Source organism: Hippopotamus amphibius, chromosome X, assembly GCF_030028045.1.
Source record: "Hippopotamus amphibius kiboko isolate mHipAmp2 chromosome X, mHipAmp2.hap2, whole genome shotgun sequence".
Lineage (NCBI taxonomy): Eukaryota > Metazoa > Chordata > Mammalia > Artiodactyla > Hippopotamidae > Hippopotamus > Hippopotamus amphibius.
Window position 1 is genome coordinate 104,769,708 of NC_080203.1, and position 20,854 is coordinate 104,790,561.

General features: G+C 34.1%; 1 protein-coding gene across 1 annotated transcript in view; it reads right to left on the bottom strand.

The window, feature by feature from the left end:
• CFAP47 (cilia and flagella associated protein 47) overlaps positions 1-20,854 on the bottom strand; it is a 474,307-nt gene that overhangs the window by 409,641 nt on the left and 43,812 nt on the right. Inside the window, exons 12-20 of the mRNA XM_057717674.1 lie at positions 19,266-19,418; positions 18,452-18,638; positions 18,255-18,351; positions 14,241-14,457; positions 13,694-13,935; positions 9,287-9,417; positions 6,155-6,277; positions 5,088-5,219; positions 649-726 (exon numbers count right to left, since the gene is read on the bottom strand). Coding sequence (XP_057573657.1) covers positions 649-726; positions 5,088-5,219; positions 6,155-6,277; positions 9,287-9,417; positions 13,694-13,935; positions 14,241-14,457; positions 18,255-18,351; positions 18,452-18,638; positions 19,266-19,418 — 1,360 coding nt within the window. The remainder of the gene's footprint in view (positions 1-648; positions 727-5,087; positions 5,220-6,154; positions 6,278-9,286; positions 9,418-13,693; positions 13,936-14,240; positions 14,458-18,254; positions 18,352-18,451; positions 18,639-19,265; positions 19,419-20,854) is intronic.

Consider the following 20,854-nt stretch of genomic DNA (forward strand, 5'->3'; position numbering starts at 1 on the left):
CCTAAAGAAACTCTTGCATAAGTACCTTAGAAGATATGTACATGAATGTTCATAGGTATAGTATTCATAATACCAAAAAAACAGACACACTAATTGGATGGACAATGGAATGAGTCTACAAATTACAGTATGTCTACATGATGGAATATTAAGCAGCAGGGTCAATGAATAACATACAGTTACACATAACCAAGATGAAATTTAAAAACATAATATTCAATTAAAAGTAACCCACCAAAGATAAAACATCTTTGTTAAAAAGCTCAGAAATGAACAAGCTAAATAAGGTATGGTTAAGGAATTCATATATATGTGGTAACTTGACTAGAAAAAGAAAAGGGATCACAATGACAAAACTCAGGAAAGCAGTTACCTATTAAGAGGGGTAGCATCATGATGAAACCTACAGATAATTTAATGGTATTGGTACTGTTGTGATACTTAAGTTCAGTGGTGAATTCTTAAACCTTCATGTAATCGGCTTAATACTTTGCTTCATCACTTATATTTATATTACATATATATTAATTTCTATGTGTCAAATTACTACATAATAAAAAATTTTTAACCTAAATGGGCTGACTAGGGACACATAAATTAAAATCACCACATTTATAAAGTGATTATACAAATAGGTAACATACTCACTGGATTGATTTCGACATCAGCAATCTCAACAGATCCACCAATTCTAATGTCTATGTCATTTGCATGGCGAATAGCAACCTATTTAGGAGAAGCATAAAACTCTGTAGGAACCACACTAAAATATACTCATATACTGCTGAAGTATTACCTGGCATTTATATAACATTTTATAATTTAAATCATCAAAACATATTATAAATGTCACAAGATTTACTCTGGCAGTTGTCATCCCATTTCTTGTGATGTAGAATTGATATTCCTAAAAGGAGTGAATTTTCAACTCTTAAAAACTTCCACCACAAATTGGACCAACTGACAGCTTATGAATTTGACTGAAGAGTTCTACCCACCTGCCTTGACATCATTGCCTCAAACTCTGTGTGAACCTTTTGTATTTACCTAATTCCAAAGGAATATTCAAAATTAAAACAAACAAGAAACTGAATGTAAACATACTTCTTCCTATAGAAAGAAATAATATCCAAAACAACCATAATTCTAATGAGAGCAGCTAAAAACTACTGAGTATATGCGCCAAGTACACTGCTAAATACGTTATATCCTTTTTAATCTTCAGTATTCTGTTTTTGTTTTCATTTTTTATTTTTGGCTGCATTGGGTCTTTGCTGCTGCATGTGGGCTTTCTCTATTGCAGTAAGTGGGGGCGGTGTACGGGCTTCTCATTATGGTGGCTTCTCTTGTTGTACAGCACAGGATCTAGGCTTGCAGGCTTCAGTAGTTGCAGCACATGGGCTCTAGAGCGCAGGCTCAGTAGTTGTGGCACACAGGCTTAGTTGCTCCGAGGCATGTGGGATCTTCCCCACCCAGGGATTGAATCCGTGTCCCCCGCATTAGCAGGCGGATTCTTAACCACTGCACCACCAGGGAAGTACTTCAGTACTCTGTTAATACCCTAATTTCCAACTGAGGAAAACTGAGGTTTGAAGTCACAAAATTTGAATGCAGCAGTGGCTAAACTTGAACCAAGAACTGCCTGAAAACTCAATTTCTTCCAAGAAAATTAAGATAGCGAAATAAGAAGTTAGTCTTATAACTCCTACAAAATAAGAATTATAGATTACATGAACATATAATTGTCTAATCAAAATCTCAGAAGCACAAGAATATCATTCCCTGAAAGCCCTACCTGTATAAGAATAGGCAGCAGTCAACTTCAAGATTTAAATCTAAATGTATATTATATTTAAGAAAGAGATATGAGTGTATTTCACTCTTTTGACAGAATCAGTGACATTGTTTATAGGCAAAGAAACGATAAAATACCATTTTTTCAGAATTATTAAGGAAAGTGAGTGCCATCGAGACAATCTTATTACCCGAATTGCTTAATTCATAATACCATATGATTTCTATATTTTATTTACAGAATATATAGTACATAAACAAAATACTTGACTAAAATCATAAGACACATAATTCAATGCTTCAGAAGTAATTACAAATCAATATATGCTTCATTGATGAACACCATATATGCCTCAACCGCCTCATGGCTGCCTTTTACTTACCTCTCCATTCGTAGGTCACTGCAGATTCCAGACTGCCATAACCCATTCACTACCCTCACTCATTGCTCACTTGACCTTTCCATCTCCCAAGACTTAATCTGTACCCTGGATGATATCACTCATCACAAATTCATGGCCTCAGAAACCACACATTCATCCGTCCCTCTCTTTCTCATAACTCCCTCTCATCCCTACTTTCTCACCCATTTTCAGAGACAAGAGTCCCAGGATGTCACATGTGTGATGTTTTCCCAGTCAGCCCCAATTCACCTGTCTCCATTTTCTCCTTTATTCAACTTCTTACAAAGTTTATCATTCCAACGTCTCATTAATATATTCGATCCCTTTACATACATCTTGGTTTTCACAGGAGTAACATAAATATCATCTCTAAAATTAATCCTTAGCCTTCAGACCAATGTGTATAAGCAATGGCCTCTTTACTAGACATCTCTACGTAGAGATGCAAAAGGTGCCTCAAACTCATAATTCCCCTCTAAAATCTGCTACTCGTCCTCTAAGCTCTTTCTTTGAATGTTGTTACCACCTGTCTCACTCTTGACTTACTTGTTTTATTTATATGTGACCCCTTTCAATCATCAAACACTAAATATTTATCTCCTAAATGTGACTAGAATTTGTCTAGAATCCTACCTCCTAACAGAGAACACAATCTTCTCTTGCCTGGACATCATCATCAGACTAATAACTCTGCACTATCCCAGTTTAACACTGCTGTGTAACCAAAATGATGTCTGAAAAATGCAAATCTGATTGTGAAACTCTCCATGCTTAAAAACTCCAAGCTGTTAAGATGAAATTTTGACTTCTTAAGGTGTTGATAAGGATTTGTATGACCTACAATTTATACAAGTCTCTAAATACATCTTTCCCCACTATCACCCATTCAATCTATAGTCAAGTCATGTTAAACTAAAATTTTTCATATCTGCCTTGTATCTCTATCTCCCTTCCCATGCCTGAACACATTCAATTTTGTCTTCCTTAAATACTCTTTCCTCCTCTCCTCCCTCACCCCACTACTATCTCTTTCCTCTGGTTGATTCTTAACTTCAGTGTCTTTTAGATGTTATCTTTCCCTAGGAAACTGCCCCTGACCATTTAAGCATGGGCTGCAAACCTCTCCCATGTATTCCCTTAGCCTACTGCATTTCTTCATCACAGTACTTATTATACTATCTTTTAATTTGGAGTTGTTTGCATCCCCCATTAGATTGTAAGCTCTTAGAGACCAAGGACCATAGGTATCTTGTTCAATTTTATATTCCTAGCATCTACAGCAGAGCCTAACACATAATATGTGCCCAGTAAGTACTCATGGAATGGATTGAATGAACGAATCTCATTATATTATACTGTTGAAAAGGTAAGCTTTGTAAAAACAGCATAGTTCTCTAAAATACAGTGGAAACTAAACTCAGTAAAACCTATATTTTAGTGGCTATATTTTTTTTCCTGAGTAATATATAAAAAATTCTGCCCAAATATCAGACCATATACCACAATATACAACTTATAAACATCTTTCAATACATGCTTCTTTATAAAAGTAAGATATAATTATCAGGTTGTTTATTTGGGGGCCAGGCAAATTGGCATTTATTGTATTAAGCTACGTGTTATTTAAAAACTAATGGTTAGGGCTTCCTAGGCAGCACAGTGGTTAAGAATCCGCCTGCCAGTGCAGGGGACACAGGTTCGATCCCTGCTCCAGGAAGATCCCACATGTCTCGGAGCAACAAAGCCCGTGCGCCACAACTACTGAGCCCATGTGCTGCAACTACTGAAGCCCACGCACCTAGAGCCCGTGCTCCGTAACAAGAGAAACCAGGGCAACGAGCAGCCCACGCACCACAATGAAGAGCAGCCCCCACTCACTGCAACTAAAAGAAAGTCCACGCACAGCAAAAAAGACCCAACACAGCCAATAAAATAAATAAATAAATTAATTAATTAATTAATTTAAAATAAAAAAAACTAATGGTTATGGGAAATTGAAGGATAAAATGGGGGGATACATCTTAAGCCACTCATTTTAATCTGATGGTACAAATATTATTTTTTTAATGTGAGTAAATGCATGCAGTTGATCATCATATTGAAGATTAAGAGTATTCCATTCCATGAGTTTATAATAAATAAAATGTATTACAGATTGGTCTTACATATTTTATTTATTCTGTTTCATGAACACTTAGAGAAGTCTCTAAAATCAATGTAATATCTTTTCATTTACATAATTCCCAGAACATAAAATACTAAAACATTTTATGTATGCTATAAAATACAGATGTTAACCTTATATACAATTTGCCTATAATTCCTATAGTCATTAAAGCTACTTAGAATTAGCATTCCAAAATTGATTATTTTTTCTAAGGTATCTAATTAACACCATGGAAAAAATAATCCTTTGCTCTGTGACTAGTGAGGGCTTGTCAGAAGTTAGAGATGCCAAACATTCGAAGTTCATGTGAAAAATGCCTCATATTGATGTAAGGTATCCATTTCAACTTAGTAGAAACTTCCATTAGCAACTTTCACCAAAAATATTTTCTGCAAATCCTCCTGCCAAGTTCTTTCTGCTAACCATTTTTACAACAGATGGCCTAGGTAAGGTTGTTTATTTTTTACATCTCTAAAAACTGCACTTCTTTAGAGCTAACTCAATGAGAAATTTAGAATAGAAAAATAACAGAAATTTTAAAAACTATTCTTTAGTATAATATTAAAACCCATTCCCATTAGAAGAAATCATTAAAGCAAGTTTTCTAGGAATAAACACGTATATAACATTTCATAGCATTATACCTACTATTGTAAATATCATAACCAAACAAATCCACCAAGACATATATAAGGAGCGAACACACATATGCATAAACATACCTTTGCTCTTGTATCAAATTTTTCTGCCACAGTAGGAGTACAGGAGATATTGAGAACAGTTAGCCCTCCCAGTGGAATGATTCCTTGTGATGGAACAATATTAATCATAGACAAAAGACTCTGGTCACAAACCTATAATCAAAAATGTGCAGAAATGTCACCTTGTCCTTTAAAGTTATTGTTCCAAAGATTTCACAGGAAAGCTTCTAGACCACTACATAGAGAGAAGACCTACAGGCATAGGGCATGAGATGATTTTGAAATAGGTTTTCAAATACCAGACAAAAAGTTTGAACTTCAACAAGGATTTGCACCCCTAACCTAGTAAACAGAACTTTTAGCAATGGCATCTTCCAATTCAAACAGGATGATGAAGCTTATTATCCTAAGTGTTTTTAAGACTTTGCAAAACTTACAAGGAAAAGATGACATATATCTGTCAGAAAGATGCCAAAATTCTAGATACTATTTTGATAGCTTGCCTTTTCCCTGATCCTAAAAAAACTGAAAACAAAGTTTTTCATTTAAAAAAAAAAACAAAAAACCTCTATCACCAATTTAAACACCACCTACCCCACGATTTAAATCAGGAGTAACAACTATAAATAGAATATCTTTAGAATGGTCTTGATCTAGGTCCCAGTAGCTACCATAACAGTCTTGATGACAGAGTGAAAATGAGAAAAAAATGAAAAGCATGTAATTAAATACTGAATGTAACATAATGTATGTTTCTTTAAATGTTGGTTTTTTTGAAATCACCTTTTTTTTCAAAAAAAACAAAATAACAAAAAGAAAGAAAAAGAGGGGTAAGAGGAGAAGGAAGGGAGAGACTAAGGAAGGAAGGGAGAGACTAAGGAAGGAAGGAGAGAGAGAGAGAAATTTTATGGGAAATTAAAAAGAAAGCAGATGAAACGTATTCAGATAAATCTCATAGGAAATACTTAAATATTAGCATTAGTCAATCTATAAAGACTAAAATATTAATGGCATAGAACTCATGGCAAAAAAATAGTTCAAATTATACTGTGATCTGATCCAAGTAAGATTTCAAGATTCTACATTACCTTGAAATAAGCATGGTTTTGTCCTACATTGTGAAGAATGGCTTTCCTCCAAGTTGTTAACCCTTGAGGGCTATTACTGAAGAGTATCCTTGGCTCTAAAAATATGACCTTGGTGTGACCAAGCTAATAAGAGGAAGAAAGGGAATGTGAAGTTGAAATAAGAATAAACATTTTTTATCCCCCACCAGATAACTGAAACTTTTTCAGCTTCATAGAAATTTCTAAAATATTAAGTGTCATCAGATTTTATGGTGAGCTTAAGAGAAAGGAAAAGAATGGAATATTTATAATGTTCTCCTAAACTGAGAAAGGCAGGGAGATAAGATAACTCTAAGGAGGAAGTAAATCCATGACTGAGAATCGTGTACATTAATTGCTGAAGGGGATATGAGAGATCATCTACCCCACCATGTACAAGGTGTTACCATGTGCTATGCAAAAGGAAGAAGTTCAAGGGTCATGTGAGTATGGGAAATAACATGCCAAAAGAGATTACCCAGGCATGTTTCTACCAGAAGTCTTCTCATATGGCTTAATATGCTGATAATGTACACTTTGCTTATCTGAGAACAGAGAGGTCGTACACTGTGATTCACAGAATTACTTAGGCACAGGACTCCCTCACCCTGTCCTACACAAACCACTTCACAGAACTACTGCAACATAAAACACTTTTTGGAAATGTTGATATTATCCACCTCTCCCATTTCACAGGACAGCAAACAGTAACCAAGGCGAACTAGAACTCAAGATTTCTAATTCTTCATTCAGTGCTCATTACAACAGACCCTATTGTAAATAATACATATTATTTCTTATTGTCTTAGGAGATTGTAATACATTCTTATAATGAGTTGAAGAACATGATTTGGGTAACTGGAACAATAAACTTTCAAACAAAGCTTACAAAAGATGAAATGGTCAAGTAAGTCCTTCATAATTAAAGACAACCCTTAAATGAACATTTTATTTAATCACTTCATGTTCCTCCATCTTTACTTTCTTAACAGTAACACTTCACATTTCACTTAACTTCAAGGGCTTCAAAAATTTGCCAAAAATAATCAAATTCCATATTCTGATATTTCAGAGTTTAATTCTTAAACAATCCCAGTGTAGGGAAAGCAGAAGTCAAATTTTATGAGAGGGTAACAGCAAACACTGTGGAGGCAGATCACTTTGAATATAAATTCCAATAAGGCATGTACTGTACATGTGAACTTGTACTGATAATTAACCATTCTAATGCTCCATTTCCTCACCCATAAATTGGGTTATTAATACATGCATTATAGAGCTGTTATAATGATTACATTAGACAATGCATGAACATCATTTTGCACACCTGAGACACAAAAATTAATAAACAATACCTTATGGTAAACAGGGGATAAGGGGGAAGGGATAAATTGGGAGATTGGGACATATACACACTACTATATATAAAATAGATAACTAATAAGAACCTGCTGTATAGCACAGGGAACTCTACTCAATACCCTGTAATGGCCTATATGGGAAAAAGAGTCTAAAGAAAAACAGAGTGGATATATGTATAAATGATTCATTTTGCTGTACACTTGAAACTAACAAAACATTATAAATCAACTGTACTCCAATAAAAGTTTTTTTAAAAAATGATACCTATTATTAATGCTAAGTCTACATTACTAAATTGCTCATCTTTTATCTGTTGGTAAAAAATTTATATTAGTTAACTTGTCAAACACAGTTATGTAAAATAACAGTTAAGAAATTGTGTACATATGTTCACCAAAAAACAGAAGAACGTTAATAGAAGCACTATTACATTAGCCAAAAATCTGAAACAATCCAAACCGCCATCAGCTGTGTGATGGAAAACTGACTGTATAGTCTAGCCACACAATGGAATGCTATTCAGGAGTGAGAATGAATAATCTGTCACCACATGCATCAGCACAGATGCATCCCACAAATCTAATGATGAACAAAAGAAGCCAGGCATAAAAGAGAACATATGGTTTGATAACATTTATATAAAGTTTAAAACCAAAATTAATTTATGCTCTTCGAAATAAGGATTGTGATGGCCCTGGGAGGGACACATAGTGACTGGAAGTGTGGACTAGGGGGTTTCTTTTGTGATGCTAGTCATGTTCTGTTTCTTGATCGGGTTGATCTGGATGTGACTTACAAGGGTGTTACCAGTTTACAAAGAATAATTGAGTGATACATACTTTATAATATGTGCGCCTTTCTATAGTATACTATACTTCAATAGAAAGTTTTAAAAAGAATTAATAAGTAATTTAAACATAGTGAAAGCCACAGGATCCAGCTTATTTCAAGCTTGGAGCAAAGGAAAGACCCTACTGATTTTTGATTGTCACTTGCCATCATAAAAGTGGATGATCTATTAAATCTTAAGGCTATAAGCTTCTTCATAGCTAAAATATGTAAGAACATGATCATGGCCTGGAGATAGAGATGGGATTTAGTAAAACAGCACTGGATTGTATTAAATTACTAAGAACATTGGGGAGGGAATTTGGTACACATGTAAAGTGTATCCTTGGTAATTAAGAGCCATGAATTGAAGGCCTTCTGGGCTCTACCACAGAAAGAAAGTTAAAATGACATATTGCAGCCTTCACTTTACTTACATTTTTATTATAAGAAGTATATTCCATATGGAATATGGAAGAATTTTCTATATTTCCTTGCTATGTAAATCACATGATCTATTTCACACTGAATTATTAATTACAACTAGAATACTAAAAATGCAATACAGTACGGCAAAAATATAATTTTCTCTTTTTCTTTGGCATTTATTAATGAAATAATTTAATTTCAAGTGGCTCCCATGGTATTATATATTTATAGAGTCCCTAATAACAATCTAGTATTGTTGGCATAAAATCCTTGGATCTCTGAGTTAAGTCTAGATAACACAACACTATTTTTAGCAAAGTCTTCATTTATGGTATAAATGTGGCTCCAAGAAGATAAGATAATTTACTTAACTAAGTATTGCATGTAAAATCAGTTTTTACTAACATAGTATATATACCCAACTATATACACATATGCATACTCAACCAATTTTGAGCCCTCAAAATAAAAATCATATTCAAGGGAAATCATTACATGCGCAAGACATTTCAGGGTCAGTGTGTTTCCTTCACTGATATGAAGAATAAATTCTCCCCTTTCTGGAGAATCAAAATCCGGCTGCCATGTCACTTCACATTCCAATAAGGAGTATGGTTCAACAGTGCCTGCAGAGAATTTAGAGAGGATAAGAAATTTACCACATTTTAATTGTTTTTATTTTTTAACATCCAAAATAAGAGATGGCATAAAAATGTAATATTTTATTACAAATTATCTAAATTAAACAAAATCCAACTTTAATAGGCAGACCAAAATATTTGACAAAATGTATGCCAGTATTTAGCTGAAAATTTAAAATTTATCAAAGAAGCAACACTTTAGGATTAGAGATGACTTTATATCTAGAGAATAGAAAACCATTTGCAATCCCTAATCAAATGTCCTCTCCATATTTCTCAATACTCTGAAACACACCAGACGCTCATTCAGTTTTTGGAGGAAGGAATTATCATTATCAGAGGCTTTTTTTTGTTCACATGCCTACAGATGTAACTTCTGATGTAGCTATTAGTAATCAACACATTTCTATAATTCAAATGTATTTAGAACCCAGGAGGTATCAGGCACACTTGCTGTGAGCTGCTTTACCTGTTTAAACTCATCATCTCTTTTGGACTAAGAAAGTAATACTTGATGCAAAGAATGACTTAGAAGCTCTGCCCTCAGGAAGAGAGGATCATCTGAGATTCAAAGGCACAGGACATTGAACAGAGAGATGGGTGACCATCACAACAAACTGTGCCTTGAATCAGGCTGACTCACATGTGATGGTAGTTTCCTTCATCTTGAAAAAGATATAGTGCCTACCTCCTAGTTTTGCAGTGGCCATGTAAGGAGGTAACAACACACATAAAGGAATTAACATGGTGTGTGATGCTCAGAAAGCACCCAGTGTCAGATATTATTATTAATACTCTTGAATGCCAGTACTATGCTTAGCACAATAATTTATTAAAAGAAGAGAAACTGCTCAAGGAAGAGCTAACAGTCTAGTTGGGATCCATCAGAATTATATTTGTCTATAAGTATCAATAAGTCCTGTTACAGCGGGTTAGGTAGATACGAGTTTATCTCATGCAATCAGAAGTCCATGGGCAGGTGCTCCAGGGCTGCCTTAACAGGTTGACAATCCCTGCAAGGAGCAATGCTCCTAGCTTCCCACACTGCCATTCTTTATCACGTGACCTTCCTCAGTGTGGAAAGTATCAAAACACAGCGGTTAAAAGAGCACAACAAGCACAGTCAGACTCTCTGAATCAAATTTCAGCTCTGACGTTTACTAGCTAAGACTTTGGATGATTTACTAAACCTATGTAACACGGATACTGCATACATAAAGTGGGGATAACAACTGTTTCTAACTTAGAGAATCGCTATAGGGATTAAATAAGCTAATATAAGCAGAAGTACTTCAGACAGTACCTGGCATGTAGAAGGGGGATGGAGCTAAAAGAAATTTCTGTCCATATCTCATTGGCAAGAGAGGCTGGGGGAAAGAGATATATCAATAAGAATATTGCTTCCCCAAACAAAAGGAGGGCCCCATAAGGAATAGGAATGGATATCAGATATGGGCTTAGTAATAGCTATCACAACAGGAGATGGGCATAAACAAATAAATGTAGATGATGTAATAAATACACAATGGGAGCAGAAAACAGGTTGAGTGGCAAGTTCTAAATTAGCCCAAGGAAGTGGAGGAAACTTCATCATAAGGAGGTGGCATTTGAGTTGTGATTGAAGAATAAGCAGGAACTCTGCAGGAGGACAAAGTCCGGGGGAAGTGTAGAGGTCAAGTGACAGTACTAGAAGAGAGTGGTGTTTGGAGAAGACTGTGATGGTAACTCTGAAAAAGAAAAGTCAATGCTATTTATGAAGACACCTTAGCTTTCAGAGAAGACCTGATAGCAGCACAAGGATTATAGATTCATGTTGAGAGGGTTAGCTTGAGTTCAATATTTTCCCTTCAACCAGCATGGCCATATATTTTTCTCCAGGAATATTATGTATATCATGGGGCAGGGGAAATAAATTGGATGGCTGAATTGAGTAAGGCTGGGATTGGCAGGGCAGGTACTACAAATGGCCAAGGAGTGAGAGACTTGAAAAAGACAGTGAGAGTGAACTGACTGAAGACAAGCTTGGGGATTGAGTGGACTCAATGGTTCAGTATGGTTAAAGACAATAAGGATGAACACATAACAAAACAGGCAGAAACATAAACAATATGTAATGAAAAATCAAATTAGAAACCAATTCTATCCTAGAAAACATCAATCCACTCTTACACCCCCCCCCCCTTACAATATCCACTATCCAAATACAAATCCAAAATATATCACGCCTCAGGAAGAAAGGACAATGACAACATAAAATTTAAGTTATAACCCTTCACTTTAGTTTACAAAAATATAGAGAGGGATATGATTAAATGCATTATGTAGCATGTAAAACCAATTCTAAGGGAGCAAAATTTGCCACCCCAAAATGTGTCTCTTTGACATGAGGATTAATTTAAGCTGATTATTTTTAAGAAACAGAAGACTCAGGAAGTTTTTTCTTATTACCACCGCCTTAAATGTCTAAAAGAACTTAGATAAAGGGCTAGTTCCCAGAATAGAACTAACACCAGAGATACCTGCAAAGAATATGGGCTAAGTATGATAGGGGAGACTCACCTGGGCCTGGGAATCAAGTCTGCTCTGTGTACCATGGTCTCTGCATGACCCAGAAAATATCTGTTTACCAAACATTTGCTTTTCCATCTCCATGTGAATTGCCTTCCTTCCCTTTGCAGTCCTAAACCACTTCCCCCAACATGCTCTTTTGTCTTTAGCTGCAAATGACATTTAAAGTGAGGATTCTGGCCACTCTGGCAAGCTATTGGGTTTTCCTGGGTCTCTCTCAATGGATACATGTTACTAAACTTTTCTTTGATTTTCTCCTGTTAATCTGTCTCATGTCAATTTAATTCTTAGACCAACCAGAAGAACCTAAGGGTAGAAGAAAATGTCTCCTTCCCCAACACAATATAACAAAAGGTATATAAGAAAAATGACTCAATAAAAAGATTTATACAAAGAGGCAAAAACAGAATTAAGTAATTATTATATGAATATTCTGAGCAAAAAAAGGAAAATGACATTAGAGATATCGAGGTATATAATATAAATTATGCATACTTTCCTCAATGCTATATGAAATAGATTTAAGTATTGTATCATTTGTGTTCTAAAAAAAATTAAAAGTACTTAAAGGCTAATGGTATTATTCATATAAACACTGCATGTGGAATTAAATGTCTTTGTGTTTTTTGCTTTGATTTAAAAAAATATAAGAGGTGTTATGAGCAACCCAAAGAAAAGTAAATACTAACATCTCCCTGTAAAAATAGAATACTAAAAACCATGAGAAATTTATAACATTGTAATTCCACTTTTGACAAATGAAGCACTGTCACGGGATTTCCACGGCAGCCACAAGGGGAAGCCCAGCCACTCAACCCTAGCTAGGATGGAGAAATACAAGGAAAAGTGCCTGTACACTCTGCTTTTCTGACACCCTTAGTGGCATATCACGTGCTTGACCAGAACCTATAGTTGTAATGCAGATAATATAACTACAACTGATACCTGTTCAAAAAAACTGGAGAAGGTTTATCTAGAATCTCTGAAATTTGCAGAAATATTTTCTTTTTCTTCTCTGATCATTTACTCAGCTTTTCTCTAGTTTGGGGCAGGACCCAGTATTTCCAGTATTAAAAATAACAACAAAAAAAGAGCTTGGTCAAATGAATTTGCTAAATATTGATGGAAGTATACCTTGAATGCTTAATAAATTTTAATCTGGGATTGTGCTAAATCTATCCAGATTAATAAAAAGATTAAATAGGGTTATGTCAATGATCTCTAGCCATAATAAAGGGACAGTCCTCCTCTTCCACTTGTTAAATTTGGCAACATCTTCACCTATATCTGCACTAAAATTAAGTGAGCTTAATACTCAAGCTTGTTTATATAACTCTCCCTGTTACCAACACTGGTGGAGTTATGTAAAAGTCATGATTTGGAAATGACTTATATTCACAGGAAAATCACCTAAGGCAAGAATTCTACAAACCAGGACTCCTCTGAGATCTGAAGTATAGTCTACTTAGATCTCAAATGAAAACTATTTCTAAATTAGAGATAAAGAGCGAAGGAGAGGGAGGATAAGGGAAGGACACAGGGAAGGAAGGAGGAAAGGAATGTCCCATTGTCCCAAGACCATTTTGTGATTTACTTCTATGTTCTTAGCATCTTTATACAGACACACTCAAGATATGATTAATGCCTGAATACATGAATAAATGAATGTCTATCAAACAGAATAAACTATTACCTTTAGCTGGACGAATGGAAAACGCCATCCCTTTTCCTGTATTTATCGGTTTCCATTCAAATTTGACAAAATAATTCTGACGATTATACAACCTAACCGTCCCCCTAAAACATGTTTTCACCAAGAAGCCTTGTGGTCTCAATACTAGCTCATTAGCAGATAGCTCAAGTTTTACTGGCAACACAACTGCCATCACTAGGATGTGCCCACCAGGCATATTGTTCACTGTAAAGGTGAAAGACCTGGAACACAGCAAAAGCATCAAAATTTAACTGATAACACCTCTTAACTGAATGGTCGAATTCAGTTACATATAAAAAAGCATATATTATTGATTGACATCAACAATTCTTAGTAAACAATACATCAAAATAATTATGCAAGGTATTTAGACTACCACTGAAATATGAATCTACAAATCTACAAATTGCTGCTCATATAGTTTCTATGTTTGGGGACCAAAAATAATATATGCTGCAATAATTGGGGCAAATATACAAAAGGACATTTTGATTCTAGCAAATAAAAATGTGAAAATAAATCCTACTTCCAAAATTTTCCAATGGTGGGAGATTCAAATATCATTGAAATATAAGTACTAGATATAGGTGGAATCACATATGAAAATTGGTTGGTTTTCCGAAGTTCTTCCAAATTGACATCTAACTGGATCAAAATATGAATAGGTAGCATATTAATAACATGTAGCAGATGAGTATTTGTTGAGTTCACACAAACATCACCAAAGTTAAGGACAGAGGGCCCTGAAAAAATGAAAAGTAAGTTACTAAGTTTAATTTTGACAAATGTGTTAACTTATTTTTTTAAGTTTTCATACTATATTTTGATCGATTAATTCATTAAAAATAGTACTTAAAGTATTTACTATAATATCAGAGATTACTAACAGAGCTTTTTATCTAAATGTCCATAATTTGATGTTTAGAGATTATTGGCCAAAATTTAACACAAATATATTCTGATTATATGGAAAATTACATGACAAAATTATTAGCACTAACTATAACTCATCTCAGTACATGAATTTGCATACTCCTACACCCTTTCCACTCCCATAAATGCATTTATGTTCACTTATCCAGAATTTACAGAAATTGGTAACTTTCCCATGACTCACTGTTTAAATTTTAAGTTTTCCTCTTTAAATGCCAAAAGCTTTTATATCATAACAATCTTTATAAGTCTTATCCTGCTTTTTTAACAGTTTAATGTAATTTTAACTGGTATACAGCAAAGTGTACATGTTTAAAGTATAGAATTTCATGAGCGTTGACATATGTATACACCTGTATACAAGTGAAATACCTGAAACAATCACAATGAAGAGAGTGAACATCCATTACTCCAGAAAGTATTCTTGTGCCCGTTTATGGTTTCTCCCTGCCACCATCCTCTATATTCCCCCTTCCCAGACAACCATTCATCTGCTTTATGTCACTGTAAATCAGTTTGCATTTCTGGACTTTAATATGAGTGGAATAATATAGCATATATGTTTTTTCTCTGATTTCTTTTACTCAGCAAGTTCTCTGGAGATCCATTTAAGATGTTTCATGTGTCAACAGTCCATGCCTTTATATTACTAAGTAGTAGTCCATTATAAGTGAATGTTTATATATCACCTGTTAACACCTGGATTCTTCCCAGATATGGCCTATTAAAATTAAAGATGCTAAAACATTTGCAAACAAGTATTTGTTTGAAAATATGCCTTCATTTCTTTTGGGTAAATATCTAGGAATATAATGGATGGATAACATGGTAGATGTGTGTTTAAATGTATAAGAAACTGCCAAACAGCTTTAAAGTGGCTGTGGAATTTCACATTCCCACTAGCAGTGTACAAGAGTCCCTGTTCCCTCACATCTTCAGCAACAACTGAAACGGTAAGTTTTTCAGCCATTCTTATAGATTTATAGCAGTATCTCATTGTGGTTTTATTTTATTTCCCTAACAATCAACAATGTTGTGCATCTTTCCATGTGCTTATGTGTCATTAGATCTTCTATAAGGAAGGAAGCACACGGCTTATGATCTATTTTGATTAAGTTTTGGCACATGATGTAAGGTATGGCTACTAACTCCTTTCTTTTCTTTTTTTCTTTTCTTTCTTTTTGTTTTCTGTTTTTTTTTTTGGTGTGTGACTTTTATGTTCCAGCACTATTTATTGAAAAGACTATGCTTTCTGCACCGCACTGCCTCTGTGTCTTTGTCAAAATTCAGTTGTCCAACATATATGTCTGTTTCTGAACCTTACTTATGTTTCATTGGTCTATATTTATGCCAATATCATACTGTTTTGCTTACTATAGCTTTACAATAAATCTTGAAATCAAGCAGTGTTTTATCCTCAACATGTTTTCCTCTTTCAAAATTGTTTTGACTATTCTAATTATTTTGCATTTCCATGTGAATTTTAAAATGAGCCTGTCAATTTCTACAAAAGATCTTGATGGGATTTTGGTTGAAACTGCACTGAATCTGCAGATTACATGGATCGTTTCTGCATATCTTCTATGTCTCTGCATAACTTTTTGAATAAATAGAATACAGTTACACTAACAGTTTTAGTGTAACTGTCTGATAATTCTAATTTATATCAGTATTAATCAGATTTAACTGATTAATAATTCTCTATTATGGGTTGTATTTTTCTGCTTCTTTTCATGTGTTATAATCTTTGTTTGGATGTCAGATATAGTCAATTTTACCTCATTAGGTACTTAATATTTTTACATATTCCTATAATATTTTTGAGCTCTGCTCTGGAAGGAAATTACCTTAAAACAGATCAGTCCTTCCAGATCTTTCTTTTATGAATGTTACCCAGGTCCAGAGTAGTGCTCTAAATAGTAATAATTGTTCTCCACTACTGAGGCAAGAACTTCCTGAGTACTCTACCTCAACGTCCCATGAATTATGAGGTTTCAGTACTGGTTGAGGCAAGCAATACTGAGGCAAGCCAGAAATATTAAGACAGAGATCCAAGAACAAGACAGACAATGTGGGTCTAATAAGATTCTATTCATGCCTCGAATAGCCAAAGCAATCCTGAAAAAGAAGAGTAAATTTGGAGGACTTACACTTACTGATTTCAAAACCATAAAGCTACTTATCGACAGCATAGAACTGTCATTGGAATAGACATACAGATCAATGGAACAGAATTAAGACTCCAGAAACAAACCTTGACATATTTGGTCATTCGATTTTTTAACAGAGGTGTCAAGGCAATTCAATGAGAAATGATAGTATTTTCCACAAATGATGCTGAGACAATTGAATATCTACATATAACAATACAAATTTAGACGCTTGACTCATAATCAAAAACTTTAAAAACATAAAAAGGAATTGTAGTCCTAAGCATAATAACTAAAACTACAAAATGTTTAGAAGAAAATAGGAGAAAATATTTGTGACCTTGAGCTACCTAAAGATTGTTGGGCATGATATCAAAAGCATGATCTATAAAAGAAAAAAATTTAGTAAATTCAATTTCATTTAAATTAAAAATTTCTGTACTTTAAATCACACTATTAAGAAAATGAAAAAAAAAAAGAAACAAGCCACAGACTTAGGGAAAATATTTGGAAATCATATATCTGATAAAAGACTTGTATTCAGAATACATAAACAATTCTTACAACCCTATAAAGACAAGGCAAATATTCAAATTAAAAATTGGGCAAAGACATTTCTCCAAATAAGATATACAATTTAAACAGTTGTATCTCTAAGTAAATGCATGAAAATATATTCAACATCTTAGTCAAAAGAAAATGTACATCAAAACCACAATGAGAGAACATTTCGCACCTGCAAGGATGGCTATAATAAAAAAGACAGAAAATAACAATTGCTGGTGAAGATGTGGAGAAATTATAACCCTCATACACTGTTGGAGAGATTGTAACTTGGTGCAGTCACTTTGGAAAATTTTTGGCAATTTCTTTAAAAGTTAGACACAAACTTACAATACCATTCAGCAATTCTACTTCTAGGAATCTAACCAAAAGAAATAAAAACATATGTTCACTCAAAGAATTATATGTGTTTATAGAAGCATGATTTACAATAGCCTCAAACTGGAAACAGCTCAATGTCCATCAACTGGTAAATGGATAAACAAAATGTGGTATTCCTAATAAAATGAGATACTGTTTAGATATAAAAAGGAACAAAATATTTATACCTACTACCACATGGATGAATCTTACCAACAATATGCTAAGTAAAAGAAACAATATAAGAGAAACCACATATTATATGATTCCTTCTACATGAAATGTTCAGAATAGGCAAATCTATAGAGATAGAAACCTAATTAATGGTTGCCTGGGGCTAAGGCCAAGAATTAGGAGTAACTGCATATAGTGATGGCAGGATTGTAAAATTGAATTGTGATGATGGTTGCATAAACCTGTAAATTCACTGAAGTTCATTGATTTGCATGCTTTGACGTGAATTTTATGAAAAATACATTATACTTCAAATAATCTGTTAAAAAATAGTTCAGTACGTTTTTATAGATTCTTACCAACAAGTACTTGATGAATTTGCTTTGGTGTCAAATTTAAGCTGCAATCATGTTTTTCTTGGGGTGAGGATGGGTCTGATTTAAGTCCTTTGAGAACCTGCGAGAAATCACATTATTCTGAAATTAATTGTTCAATATTAGCAAAAAATATTTTAAGAATTCTCATGGTATAATAAAATGCAAAATATTGCACATGCCTTTCTTCTCAGAGACTTTGTCTCCTTGGGTGCTATATTTCTTGTACTTAGCAATTGGTTACGTTCGATCTGACACTGTGCTGAAGATAACTCCTCTTCTATTTCCGCTTCTGAGAGTGTGGGTGACTTTAGACCTGATGCTGGCTGTAATCCTATGTCTTCATCATTATACGAGTACATGCTTTTCCTAGTGAAATCATAATAATAACTGAGGCTAAGTCTTTTAGAAAATACATCAGTAAATCCAAATATTCCCCATAGTACATGCTGTTACTGACCCACTCAGATCCACTGAAGCAGACAGAAGCACTAATCTGCATAAAATTGCCCTTTGTCAAGGGGACCCCATTCTCAAACACCTCCCCAAGGAAGTTACGCCCACCCTACCATACCCAAAGACAGCTCACAGTCAATGACTCAAGGCAGGAACAACATGGTATAATTTATGCTCAAGAGACCCTAGGTATCAGGCTGAGAGTAAACTTTATTTGAAACACATAATTTCTAAGTTCTCTCTCCTGTCCTATCCTGCTTCCCTCATATTGTGCAGGTTTCTCCCAAAAGATCATTCTCCAAAAATCACATGTGCTGGAATTCCTGTCTCAGAATCTGCCTCTAGGGAAGCCTGTCTAAGACATGCCCAAATCAAAAGTAAAAAAGGAAATAAATGCAGTTAAAGTAGTTCAAGGTTTTGCTATTTTCATACATGAAAAGTCATTTAAATCACTAAAAAGAAACTAAAGAGTAAAGAAAAAGATTCTGGCTCTACAGGCACCATGATCTGTTTCACATTGTTTGAGGAAGTGAACTTTACCTCTGTGCTTCCTTCTGCAGGCGCACACCTCTTAAATATTTAATGTATCTTGCATAATAGTTTTCATGTGCTTGCTTTTCTATTTTCTCAAATTTAGTATATGCAAAATCAGGATCCACATAGTTATATCTTGGAATCTTTGTGAAAATCGTCCTACAATATGAACAAATCATGTTAATATTTATGTGTATATATACACATACATACATACATACATTCAATCAGTATTTACTGAGTGCCCCCTATGCCAGGAGTTGGGCACAGAATGGTGAACAGGACAGATTCCAGTCCTTTTCCTCATATCCTATTATATAGCAAGACATTATTACATGTAGAATTATAATGATATCTCATTTTCTTCTTAACCTAATCACAGAAAATCCCTAAGGCCACTGGAAACTAATAGCACCTACCCTAAACCTACTCTTCGAGTACTAGTCAAGTAGGCAATTTGGGCAGTTCTGGATTACAGATGGAACTAGATCTGAATCTGAGTAGTGTTTCCTAATAGTTAATTACCTTTAGATCATTGTGATCAAAATTATAAAAAAATATATAGATAATGAATCCTTTTGTTAAATCATGCTACTTTCTTAATATTTCAGAGCTTATGAAAGAACCATCAGCAATAAACATATACAGAGAAAAAAAATCCAAAAGAACTGCAAACTACTCTACATCTCATATTCACTCAACTGGGTTCATGCTCTTCCTTTCACCTACCACATATTTTCCATAAAAACAAAAAGTACAATTATTCACATCTTCTGGCCTTAGGCTACCTCAGTCTTCAGCAAATTTTATTAATCACTGAGATTCTCACCCTCAATAATTAACTCATAAGTATAAACCATATATAGTCATATATAGTCAAATGAAGTTTAATCTAACATCTAATATTTCTTCCTGTTTTTGATAATTCCTCAGTGGTTACAATAAGACAGCTTTAACTGAGTTAAAGTCTTTAAGAGATGAGGCTGTAGAAGAGAAACAAATGCTTTGTTACTCAAAGATAGCTGTTGATATATTTAAATCTCCCTTCAGGCTCTGGGATCCTTAACCACATTTAGAACCTAGAAATAATTCCTATATCTGAAGTTCCTATGTCTGTAGCAGGGAGAAAAGGAGGGACTTAAAAAGAAGTAGTACAGTAGGTGCCTGAAGTGACAAAGAGCTGGTTACTAACATATCTAAATGTTTATCAGCTCCTTAAAAAATAAACTTTAAGAAATATCTCTGCACATTAAAAAAAAAATCACCTACTCAAAGCTGCAAAGTACAGACAACAAAAATTACTATGGAAACAAAACATTTTTCCTTACTTATTAAATTTTTTTTACGAAGTGCCTACTACAACACTATTCTAAACACAAGACATATACTGCATTAAATAAAACGACAAAAATTCTTATTTTTGTCTCAAAAATTGAAAAGGTAAAATGCATTAAAAAATAAAATAGCGATTGTAATTACCAACAGCTTAATACAATGTAAAATTTCATTACTTAAATTTTCATTACTAATTGCTAGCCAGAAAACAACTGAACTAAATTTTGTATTTCTGTTAGCATGGAAAAGAGAAAATTGAG